We start from the raw sequence: 13,471 nt of genomic DNA, 5'->3' as shown, positions 1-13,471 counted from the left end.
TTCACTAAACAGTTACAGAGCAAAAAAATTATAAACTGTTAGAAAACGTCAAATTTATCGTGTTGTCTCTCACTAGCATGGAAACGCGACAAGTGTAGACCACTGAATACATATAGCTACAGAGGATACAGTATTCGCAAAAGTTTAATGCAAAATATACCATGAATGGCTTTCATTGCCATGTATTGATGGATTTCGAATATCTTGTACTTTTGTTTCCCATTGTACCTCCAGAACATCCTTAATTCTTTTGAGGAGTGTGGTTTCTATAGCGGACGCCAAGCAGGCTATGTTTCTCATAAGAATTCGAAATATCGAAAGGGAACTGAAAGGTAATCGATGCGCTAACGAACGGTGGAAAATTCGAGTTGCACAAATCTGAATGGCGGTGTATAGATTACGCGTGACAGTGTATACCGTGGACCGTGGACAATGGACCGTGTGTCGGTGGAATGGTCGATCACGCTACTCACTTGCTGAGGGCCGGAGGGCAAAGCAAAAACATCAGTCGATTGTCCGGCAGGCTTGAGCCGTACATGAGGCCGATACACGAGTCGGAGCCCGGTAGCCCGTACCTCTTGCAAATGCTTCGTAGGTCTGTCTCTCTGTCCCGATCGCAGCAGCCGATCATCACTTCCTTGACGGAACTGAGATCTAAAAACCCCTCTTCGAGTGTGACGGAGGCGCAATCCGCCTGCGGCGTTGTATACCTTCCTAGCAAGCCGGCTGGCACCGTGTCCTCGGGATTGGCAGTCAGCGAGAAATCGCCGGACGAGGCTGCACCGCCGACCTGCGCTGTTTTCAGAAGACCCCAAGCTGGCTTCTCCCATACGAACGTTCCGCAAGCACGATCCACACGACCGTAAACCAACGCGGTCCTCGTTGTACCACCTTCCGTGTCCCAGTGCACCAACGTTGTACCGTGATGCAGCACCTGACGGGAAACTATCTTATTAATCATTGTCATACTCCGGTCAGAGCAAGAGCCTTTCGTGCATTCGTGTTCACAGTCTCCCCATCGAGCCAAACGAAACATACAGTGTTTCAATAAGAAATTTCAATAAGAACATCATAATTTACTGCCAAAAGTTCATTTGTTCGGTAAATTTATGTTATTATAGTGTGAAAACCTTATGAACACCAATGTATTATTACCGTAAAGTAGTGCATGTAAACAAATTTGAACGTTCTCAGTGTTGTAAATAAAAATAATTGAATGCTGATCGTAGTACGTACGAAATTTGTGTAAGAACGATAAGTTATTCTCAGTTCTGTACAATCATTACTACAAGAAACATTGTCCATACCTCAGACAGAGTAAATATTGAAATTTAAATACAAAATTGTTTAACATACATATAATAATTATTCATTTATTAGAATGCCACGCGGAGAAGTTTTAAATTCCGAAGAAAGAATAAAAATAGATGCATACCACGATGCAGGTTTCTCTATTCGAGAGATAACCAAAAAAATTAATAGATCTACTTGCATACATTATTTTCTAAAATTGCGTGACAAATATGGCAAAAACCATTATACAGGTGGCAATACGTAACTCACAAGGCGTGATCGTTCTCGTAATTTTAAACAAATATCAACTAATAATAGCACTGCCAATGAAGTAACAAGAGTTTTGGATCCTCCAGTAACTACACGACGTGTACAGCAAATATTGCAACACGATACACGATTAAAATGGAGTAAAAAAGTAATGAAGCCAGCTCTTACCCAGGAGCACAAAACTGCAAGATTAAAATTCGCAAGAGATCACATGACCTGGCGTCAAGAGTGGAAAAATGTTATATTTTCCAATGAAAAAAAATTTAATCTAGACAGTCCCGGCGGTTTTAGATACTACTGGCATGATTTGCGTAAGGATAAAGCCGTAGCGATGAGTAGGAATTTCGTCGGTGGAAGTTTAATGGTGTGAGCTGCGTTCAGCTATAATTAAAAAACACCAACATGCAAAATTTGTACGAGAATGAACGCAGAAAAATACATTACCCTATTAGAAGACACTTTAATTTGCTTCATCGAAGAAAATCATGACGACAACGTTATTTTTCAACAAGATAACGCAGCGATACACAATGCTAAGAAGACTCGGGAGTGGTTTAGACAAAAGAATTTGCAACTAATGAACTCTCGCCGTCACGTTCCCCCGATCTGAACCCAATAGAAAATTTATGGGGAATCCTATCACGAGCAATATATAAAAATGGGAAGGAGTATAACAACATTAAAGAGTTAGAAAACGCAGTAAGATACGAGTGGAATCAGATCCATAAATAAAACAACGTTGCAAAAATTAGTTTGTAGTATGGAAAATAGAATATTTGAAGTGATTAACTGTAACGGTGGAAGTACTAAATACTAATAATTATGAACTTGGTTTTTTGTTCGAAATTATTAGACTGTTCTTATAGAAATTTCGTTATACTTATGTACATTAAGTTGTAATATTTTGTTTATAACAAAAATAAAGCAGTTTTTTTAAATTCAGAATATTGATTTCTGCTTTTTTATATTCTTTAATTATTTTCTAGCCTTCTTTTTTAATCATATTATCAAAAATACTTAACTTTTTTGTTCAAAATAGTAGTGTTCTTATAGAAATTTCGTCCACTGTATTCACATTTTTAGGAATTAACAACGCAGAGTTGTTATCGGAGCCTCACTTTTCTTGAATTTTTATGTAATGCGTGTATTTAAAGACTAAATAATAATGTACAGCTAAAAGACTTCTTGCGTTGTTTGTAAAAACCTGATAAATCTTTCACGCCTTCCAAAACTTCCTTAATAAATTGACAGATAATAGTTCGCACGTTGCGATAGCAGTACAGCCGAACGGGGTCGCAGGCGTGAACAAGCTTAAGATTCAATTTGAATGGATTACATAAATGTAAAGGCTGACAGTTTGATTAGGGCTGCCGAGCCACTACCTGCCATGTGAAATATTATTTTTCTGTGGTGTAACGTGGAACGCCGTTTTCTCAATTCTACTCGTAAAGTAGACAACAATCTCGGTATTATTGGCTAGCTATCTCTGTCGACGATTAATTATTTATTAACGTTGTTATTACGCTCGCGGGTAGCCAAATGGGGACAGTGTTTTATCCTTACATGAAGCGAGTGCATAAAATGTAATATACAGTCTCCATCGAAAATCGATACATTACATCGTACTATAATGTTATTCCAGCTATTTTGGTAATATCATAGCTGGCGCATAGCTTTCACTGCGCTGCGACAGTAATATGGAAGTAATCTGTTATTCACGACACAAATGGATTGTATTAGTATTCTCGGCAACAAAAGCAAATAAATCGTATTAAACGGTCTATTGACATCCAGCTTTGCGTAATTACTTACGCTGAATGTGACGCGATATGTTTGGATTGGCTTTAAATTGTGCCGATATTCGCTTTAGAAATGACTATATGTAGAAATACAGCTAAATTGACTAGAACAGAGCTAGCTTGTTAAACAAAACTTACTATTTATACAAAATCGCTGGAAGAAATGTCAAATTGTCAGAAAGACGAGGATTAAATAATAAAATTGTGTACTGTAAAACGAAATGTGATCGTCATCGTTTACCCACAATCGCGGCGACACGCTTGCAACGTTGTTATTTTATTAGTCGAACAATCTCCATTCGACAAGTCGTTGCCTCGCACGGACATTAATAATACTATTTCACTTTTACTACGAACTTGCCTCAACTTTTTCAATATGGCCAGCTCGGAACTAAAGGCTCTAGTGACGCGACCTACGAAACGAGGAAGTTGGTATTTAGTCCAGTCAATGAATGCTCATAAGGGGGGTGTAGAGGGAAATGGAAGTAACAGAATTTTTAACTTTGGGACTTTGTTTGGACTAGTTAGGAGGTAAACATACTGAAAGTCCCTACTCCTAGGAGGTGGTCCCCTTCTTCGGTTTTCCGCTTATATCTCGGAAACTGTGAGTCCTAGCGATGAGACCATTCCATATAAAATTAAAGCTGATAAAATGTGCCATAAGATTGATTCCATTCAGTTTTTCGCTATCTCGCATAGTTTCCGAGATATCCGCGCTCAAAGTTCACTAATTGTGAAAAAGAAAATTTTGCCGCACGCGTTTTTTGCCTTATTTGACTAGCTAACTCTTCAGCACAATTAATGCACTTTGAGCGCGGATATCTCGGAAACTATGCAAGATAGCGAAAAACTGAATCCAATCAATCTTGTGGCACATTTTGTGAGCTTTAATTTTGTATAGAATGGTCTTATCGCTAAGACGTATAGTTTCCGAGATATAAGCGGAAAACCGAAAAAAGGACCTTCTACGTGCCCCCCTGCACCATGCTCACCTCCTAGGAGTGGGGACTTTTAGTATGCTTACCTCCTAACTAGTCCAAACAAAGACCCAAAGTTAAAAATTGTGTCCCTCCATTTCCCTCTACAATTTTTCGTTGACTGGACTAATTATGTATATGGGTGATTCCGCACCAAATCGATCATTTCTTGCACTCGATGCCCCGAATTTCCATAAAATCGATATACGATGTATCGTTAGGGCTAACTAAATTGTTGAAAAAATCGTCTCTCATTTTCCCTTGAGAAAAACGAAACTATGTAGTTTCCAAACAATGTAAGTAATATCTCGTTACAGCAACATTAATATGGGATGCAAAGGCCGTTAGACGCGACCGACGCGACGGTTGAGACGTTCCGAGAGGCAAAAACGGCATGCGTTTTCGCCGAGTAGGACATCCGCGGATCGCCGAAATATAAACGAGCGACAGGTGAATGCCCTAGTGAGGGACTGCGAGAGAGAGAGAGAGAGAGAGAGAGAGAGAGAGAGAACCCAGGAAACCGGGCTTGCAATTGTATTTGTACTGTTAATAATTGAAATAAAGTCTTTGTATCCATCAATCGACTTTTCGGCGGCTCTAGCGTTATTAATCCTACATTGATATCAGGACAATGGGACGCCAGTTACGCGACCCGAAACGGGTATCAGTGGCATAGCATTAGCTTTCGCGTTCGTACCATTAAGAACGCATGGAAACAAGCGGAGTGCATGTTTCTTATGCTCGTTCCTGGCTTGTTCTTAAAAATCGTAGATTGGTTGTTTCGAGAGGCAAACGCAAGGCCGCCCGGCGAAGAATGCGTCTTTGAGTAACTAAGGCCAGACCGAGCTTCACGGAGATTGAATGAGCATTCGCTTAAAAGCGTTTTAAGCCACTGCTCTTCGACTCTTTGTCTGACAGTGAGTCTCCTGTGATACAATTGCTCGGCGGAGAGATCCCGCGCAATTCCGCGATAGCAGGTCGTAAGACATGGGAACTCCCTTTTCCATAGCAAGACCCGCAGGAGCTCGCTGGGTAATCTGATTTCTGATCGTTTCGTGCACTTTCTGCTGCTCGACCAATGTCGATTGATTTTTCTACCCTTGCGCTGCGTGTCACGCTGCACCACCGCCACGACACGCTTCCTCAATTTCGGTGCAGATATTGTGCCACAAGCTAATCCGCAGAAAGATTCTCAGCGTTTCTTATCAACCCTCTCCGAAGAACTCTCTGTAGCGTTTACGCTACAGTTGCAGTTTGTGTTGGTTTATATTAGAAATAATATAATCGATAAAAAAAACAAAAATTAATTTGTTTAATACAATTGAACGCTACTTTATAAGTTACTTTTGTTTCACGTTCACTTTATTTCCGGTATTCATTGTGTCACGACGTCGTTCCTTCAGCATAAAAATAAATGATAGTTTATTGGTTATAAAACGAGGTTCAGTTTATTTATCCCATATTTCCATTAGTTTGTAACTGCACAAAATTATCCGTTTCATATTTTTTCTTTCCTCGATGACAAACGTGTATAATTTGGTAAAGTTATTAGTAGATACAGTGGGTAACGAAAGTATACATATTCGAACGCCCTTCAAAACAGAATAACTTTTTTATAATTGTACCAAACGACCTGATTCTTTATAATCAATTAGAAGCATTGGTTTACGAAATGATATGCAAAAAATATTTTCCAAAAAATTATATTTTACAAGGTTACATGCAAAAATAAAGAAGACACTTTTTAAAACTGTTTTATTAGGGCCCTTAAAGAAAATTTAAAATATATGTTTTGTAGATCTATGTTAGTTATACGCATGCTGAAAATTTCATCAAAATCGATTAACATACACACGAGTTATAAGCGATTAAAAATATTGAAAATTGTACACGTTGTTTTACACGACTTTTGATCAGTTTCTGCTTAAAATTCGCAGAATCGTACATTTTTCGATGCGTGTGGTTTTTTCCTGCGTCAACCGATTTCGATGAAATTTTCAGCATGTGTATAACTAACATAACCCTACAAAATATATGTTTATATATTTTAAATTTTCATTAAAGGCCCGAATAAAAGTGTTTTAAAAAATTCCTTTTTTATTTATGCATGTAATCTTGTAAATTATAATTTTCTGGAAAATCTTTCTTGCATATCATTTCATAAACCAATGCTTCTAATTAAGCATTAAAAAATCATCTCGTTTGGTACAATTATAAAAAAGTTATTTTGTTTTAAAGGACGTTCGAATACTTTCGTTAACCACTGTACATATAACTTGTGTATGTCGGACAAATGAGAGAGCGTAAATTTGTGAAATATGTTTCACATATTTTAATTTCAACTAAATATAAATATCGAAATATGGACATTCCTGTATTAAGATAATTAATTCGTACCGTACTTGTTCAAAGAAGTATTCATTGCGCCCGGGAAAGGTACAATGCAAACATAATATTATATTTGTATACGTATAATAACGTATAATGAACAAAGCACTATTGTAGTAATACATATGTATACCCAAGCAGAGAACGAGATGGTATTTGCAGTCGATTTCATCCAATTTAGTATATCGCGATCATCGTTCATACCGGTGGGCTGAAATTTCAGACGAACTGACACCGCGAGATTGAGTTTCAAAAAATATAATAACTTTGCCAACGCTACAACACGATTTCGGATCAAGTATTTTCTGTCCGAGGAAAAAGCAGTTGCAGGCAATTCGAGTAAGAAATGAAATTAACTTTTAACAAACGAAACTCTTTTGGTTGAAAAACGAAAAGAAGATAGATTTAAAAGAACTGGTCCAATCAATTGGAAAAATACCGTTGTTACGCCTTATGTTGGGAACATCTCAAATGACATAAAAAGGATCTTTCGAAGTGTAGGAATTCATACAATTTTCAGGATTCCATATTATCTTAAAACCTTATTTCCACCTGTTAAAGACAAGTTACCACGTTTAGAAAGTTGCAATATTGTATATTTAATACCTTGCTTGGGATGTAGTCAAGTATACTGAAAACCCGTATCTCACATCAACATAATATGTTAATTAAAAAATTTAGGCAAATTATATGAAGTCTGGCAATGTTTCTACTGTTTTATCAATATGTAATTTGGTTATATAAATTTGTTTTAGGCGTATTTTACTAAACCGATGTATATTTACGGGCTGCAAATGGACTTACATCACTTTCAAAATTAGACAATTGTAAAAATCGTTTAATTTCAATTTTGAAAAATCAAATATTACTTAAAATATACTTCATATTAATCCAATTTTATTTTCAAATAATGACACGACATAAAATAGAAGTGGTATTTTTAATTTTAGACGCTAATTTTACATTGTTAAAATTACAAGATATTGATAGTATTTACTTATTCTGAATCTAAGATTATTATTCTGTTTAAATTCATGGGCTTTATTTCTGTGTGAATTTATTTAAAATAAAATAAAATAAATATTTTCAATTGTCATAAAATAATATTGATTTACCATTTGTTCTTACCTATATCACTAGCTGATGTTAATATGAAGTTATCCATTTTAGGAAAAAATAGAATAAGTAACCTAAACTAGTAACTCTTGACACGTAACATAAAAGAAATGTAGAATAACAGGCTACTGATCTGATCGGCAACCATATGCTAAGCCACCTACCTCTGTCAATTGGACTTACACCACTTTCATAATCGATAATTATGCAATTTCATTTACCGACCAATTTTAAATTGTACAAAACATGGGAATTTTTTAAGAAATTAAACACGGACTAGTTATACATAAAAAATTTACATTAAATTAAGCATGAATTACGTGATATCTCATTTTTTTTCAAAAATGGACTTACACCACTTTCAAAATAAACGGTCCATTTATTAACAGCAAATACGATCGATAGAAGAAACATATTTATTCTGAAAAAATGTTGTTAACTAACTTTCTCGACTATTGTACCGTACCGGTGCCGGTACAGCAAGCATAACGTTAAAACAACTCTCGAATCGTTTCAGTATGGGCATAAAGCACGATCATTTTACGGGAAATAAAAACTGTATCGATAGGAGCACTTAAAAGAATGAAATTCTTCCTTAAAAATAAAAAGGCACTGTTTCGTGTTTTAGTCCAGTTCCTATGGAAGTGAAATAGGGGTATGCAATCTCCAATAGCATTTAATTTTGATTTACGACATTTTTTTCTATACTCGGCCATTCAGAGATGGATTGTGTCCCAGGTGGACCATCGCGCGCACAAAGAATACTATTCTGTTGTATCTGTACAAAGTACAAAGTTTCCAGTAAGATAAACTGCGATAAATGGAACGTCGATCGTCCGAATACTCCGAAACTCCGACCAGCGACCATTATTGTACAGGGTGTCACAAAATTATATGCCGTGGACACCATAGCGCGATTCTACACCCCCGATTTAGTCGAAAATGACGTAAGAAACCCCCCGCAAAATAGACCTTGAACGTGAAAAACAAGGTAAAGAAACCAACAATTTTTTTAAGGATTAAGATTTTTTAAATTTTCATACCAAAATTTTCTTTTAAAATCTACAATCTTAAATCTTAAAAGAAAATTTTGGTATAAATTGGTATAAATTTAAAAAATCTTATTCCTTAAAAAAAAAATGTTGGTTTTTTAACCTTGTTTTTCACGTGCAAGGTCAACTCTGCGGGAGGGTTTCTTACGTCATTTTCGACTAAATCGGGGGTGTAGAATCGCGCTATGGTGTCCACGACATATAATATTGTGACACCCTTGTACAATGATCGATTTTGTGGTTTTCCGTTTCTTCTGTCACGTGGTAAATCGTTCTCGTAAGAATTCCGAAGACCGAAAGGGGACCCAGCCGGCAATCGATGCGCTAACGAACGGTGGAAAAATCACGCGCCGGGCAATTCCGCTTGATCGCAATCTACGGGCTATTAAGATCGTTTCAGTGATCTCTGTTCGGTTGCGGTGTGCACCGAATGGTACTGCGCGAAAACCAGGTTCATCGTGGCCTGTGTTTATAAGCCTGATGGAACTTCTAATGCATTTAGAAGAGCTTTTATGCGGCCGCCTCTGAGTGCAGCTACGGCCGCGTCGCGCCGCGCCGTACACTTACAAAAGCACGGGTCCAGGCGAGGGCGCGTGTATGTATGGTACGTACGTATGCGCGAGAAATTATTTATCTTCGTCGGAATGCGAGTATGCTAATTTATAGATAGTCGGCGTATCCCCGTCTCGAGGCTTGGGGCATCCCCCATGATATTCCACGTATGCATTTCCGTACGTTTTATAGCGACCACGTTGCTTTTTTATTTGAGTACGCGCACACGATACTTTTGTTGTATCTCCTACGGTAATTCCTTGTCGCTCGTCGCTCACAAATAACGTTAATTTGGCCACGGTGGAAAGAACATCGCTTTTATTGTTTATCGCCGCACGGTGTCCCCTTATAGTTCGAAAATACATAATACATGTTATTTTTAATTGCTCAATTATTGCGGTGGTCACGTTGCTCCTATTATGTAAGCAAGTATATGTAGGATGTTTTTGTTCCGCGTTATAGGGAAAAATGTCACTTTCACGCTCGACGATTAGTTCAGTCAATGAATGCTCATAAGGGGGGTGTAGAGGGAAATGGAAGGAACAGAATTTTTAACTTTGGGACTTTGTTTGGACTAGTAAGAGGTAAACAGACTAAAAGTCCATACTCTAGGAGGTGAGCGGAGTGCAGGGAGGCATGTAGAAGGTTCCCTTTTTCGGTTTTCCGCTAATATCTCGGAAACTATGTGTCCTAGCGATAAGACCATTCTATACAAAATTAAAGCTGACAAAAGGTGCCACAAGATTGATTTCATTCAGTTTTTCGCTAACTCGCATAGTTTCCAAGATATCCGCGTTCAAAGTTCACTAATTGTGAAAACGTGAGCCTTATTTGACTAGTTAACTCTTCAGCACAATTAGTGAACTTTGAGCGCGGATATCTCGGCAACAATGCGTCCTACCGACAAGATCGTTCTATACAAAATTAAAACTGACAAAGTCTGCCACAAAATTGATTGGATTCAGTTTTTCGCTATCTCGCATAGTTTCCAAGATATCCGCGTTCAAAGTTCACTAATTGTGAAAACGTGAGCCTTATTTGACTAGTTAACTCTTCAGCACAATTAGTGAACTTTGAGCGCGGATATCTCGGAAACAATGCGTCCTACCGACAAGATCGTTCTATACAAAATTAAAACTGACAAAGTCTGCCACAAAATTGATTGGATTCAGTTTTTCGCTATCTCGCATTGTTTTCGAGATATCCGCGCTCAAAGTTCACTAATTGTGCTGAAAAGTTAGCTAGTCAAATAAGGCTCTTCTTTTTCACAACTAGTGAACTTTGATCGCGGATATCTCGGACACTATGCATAATAGGGAAAAATTGAATGGAATCAATCTTGTGGCACATTTTGTCAGCTTTAATTTTGTATAGAATGGTCTTATCGCTAAGACGTATAGTTTCCTAGATATAAGCGGAAAACCGAAAAAGGACCTTCTACGTGCCCCCTTGCACCACGCTCACCTCGTAGGAGTGGGGACTTTTAGTATGTTTACCTCCTAACTAGTCCAAACAAAGATCCAATGTTAAAAAATTGTGTTCTTTCCATTTCCCTCTACAACTTTTTGTTAACTGGACTAGATACCGCAAACCAATCATTTATTTGCAACTGCTTCGAAGCTGCAAAAGTGCGTCCCTGCAGCGTCGGATAGCTTTTAACAGCCCTTCTGTTGCGCGTAATCCTACAAAACATCGGAGTAAAAGTAAATCAAAGAGTACAAATGCTTTTACAACAGACTCAGGGAGGCGATGCACGAAGGAACGTGTACTCTCTTCTTTCCCTTGCGCGTTCGGATTCGCATTTTCCAGCGTAGACGCAAAAAAAAAGAATCGATTGTTACACGGCTTGAATATTAATCACGCGGTTACAGCCAGTTCCTCCTTTTCCCCGTTAAACGCGGCCAATTAACAAAAAGAGCACTTTCATCGAAAGGATGACCTGGTTTTGCCTTTCTAACTGTCCTCCCTCGTCTTCTGGCCGTCTTTCACCTTTAATCCTTTTCATTTCTGGCTGTCTGCTACCCCTTCTTACTCGCGGATCTTTGCCCCATCCTCCCTTTCTCTCTGCCTCGCCCCATCTCTGCCCTCTCTTCCACGTGAATTTCTATGAGATATACTCTCGAGGCAGGTCGGTAAGGTTTGGCCCCCTTTGAAATCCTTTTGAAGTGCAAGGAAAACTACACCGACGACGATCCCTTTTATCTTAACGCTACGGCCACGACCCCCCACAACTATGAAAATAGCTGAACGCTGGTCGTATTAATATTTCGAAATCATCCGGGGGTAAGGTCGTGTCTTTATGCTCTTCCCACCATCACCTCTACCCTCTTGCAAGGCTCGCATAATCGCAGTTGTTTACGCAGAAACGCGCCCTGGACAAATAACCGGGGATTCCAAGGCACTTTTCGTTTAATCGACCGAAAAATACGCGTCTTTCGCGATCCTTTTCACTGGAAACTGCACGGACGCTTCATGATTTTTTAAATGGCGTGTATGTAGCGCGGATATGCTTTATTCTGTAAAGTTTCCAATAAAATCTTTATGTATCTTGACCCGGAATCTTCTCAAGTTTCATTTGAAGCAACCATATACGCCCTTTAAAATAAAATAACTCTTTAATAATTGTATCGAACGACCTGATTTTTTATAATTAGACAGCGGATCTTTTGTGTAAAATAAAAATGTTTTACCTCAATTATAACAAACTGGAGTGAAGTAGAAATTTATTTTCTCTGTCAATATGGATAAAATGTTGAGAAGGATATAACAGTGTTTTTAAATTCTTTTAATGTTTTTACTGTTTTAAATTACACCTACTCATTTTTGTCATAAATGCATAAAATCCGCTGTCTATTTATAATCATTTAGAAGCATTGGTTTATGAAATGATATGCGAAAAAGATTTTCCAAAAATTATAATTAACAAGGTTACATACAAAAATAAAAAAGGCATTTTTTAAAACTTTTTTATTTGGGCTCTCAAAGGAGAAAATTTAAAATATACGTTTTGTAGATCTATAGTAGCTACACACATAATGAAAATTTCATCGAAATCGGTTGACGCAAGAAAAAACGTTACGCATCGAAGGATGTACGATTCTGTGGATTTTAAGCAGAAACTGATCAAAAGGCGTGTAAAACTACAATTTTCACCATTTTTAACCGCTCGTAGCTCGTGTGTATTGTTAATCGATTTCGATGAAATTTTCAGCATGTGTGTAGCTACTATACATAGATCTACAAAACATATACAGTGACTCCCACTAAAAATTTCAAGACCTTGAAATTTTTGGAGAAGTTAGAACAATTGGTTTGCTAAACAACGTGACAAAAATTTTTGAAAAAAACTGCAAGTTATCGGAATTGCAGAGAAAATACTAGAAGTTGTATTTTTAAACTCTTTTATGTGGGCTTATATGGAAAATTTAGAAAACAGGTTTCGTAGATCTGTATCAATTAAACATATTCTGAAAATTTCATTAAAATCGGTCGACGTTGTAATGAGTTACAAACGTTTAAAGATGGTAAAAATTGCAGTTTTTGACGGTTTCCGGGGCCTCCAACTGCAGTAAAATTCTAAGGATTCTTACATCTTTCAATGCCTGTCGTTTTTCCTGCATCAACCGATTTCTATGAAACTTTCACAGTGCATACAATTGACAGAGATCTACAAAACGTATTTTTTAAAATTTCAATATAGGCCCGCATATAAAAGTTGTACAATGCAACTTTTACTATTTTGTCTACAATTCCGATCAATTGCAATTTTTAGAAAAATTTCTTTTCACATCCAGTAATAAACTAATTGCTCTAGCTTTCCAAAAAAGTTCAAATCGCATAGTCCAATATTTAAAAATTTATGACGTTTTTCAGAGTGTCCGAATATTAGTGGGAGTCGCTGTATTTTAAATTTTCTTCGAGAACCCAAATAAAAAAGTTTTAAAAAATTGCCTTTTTTATTTTTGCATGTGACCTTGTAAATTATAATTTTTGGAAAATCTTTTTTGCATATCATTTCGTAAAC

At 37.3% G+C, this 13,471-nt stretch overlaps 1 protein-coding gene across 9 annotated transcripts in view; it reads right to left on the bottom strand.

Annotated features, from left to right (window-relative positions):
• LOC143216904 (1-phosphatidylinositol 4,5-bisphosphate phosphodiesterase epsilon-1) overlaps positions 1-13,471 on the bottom strand; it is a 149,325-nt gene that overhangs the window by 26,065 nt on the left and 109,789 nt on the right. For 8 of the 9 annotated variants that reach the window (XM_076440476.1, XM_076440480.1, XM_076440474.1 and 5 more), the window contains one exon: positions 474-934. In XM_076440476.1, the coding sequence (XP_076296591.1) occupies positions 474-934 (461 nt within the window). Of the gene's footprint in view, positions 1-473; positions 946-13,471 lie in introns of all 9 variants that reach the window. The other variant, XM_076440482.1, reaches the window with a different exon arrangement.

Source organism: Lasioglossum baleicum, chromosome 16 (assembly GCF_051020765.1).
Source record: "Lasioglossum baleicum chromosome 16, iyLasBale1, whole genome shotgun sequence".
Classification (NCBI taxonomy): Eukaryota; Metazoa; Arthropoda; class Insecta; order Hymenoptera; family Halictidae; genus Lasioglossum; species Lasioglossum baleicum.
The sequence above is the reverse complement of the archived record's forward strand: the minus strand, read 5'-3'. Positions and strand labels throughout refer to the sequence as shown.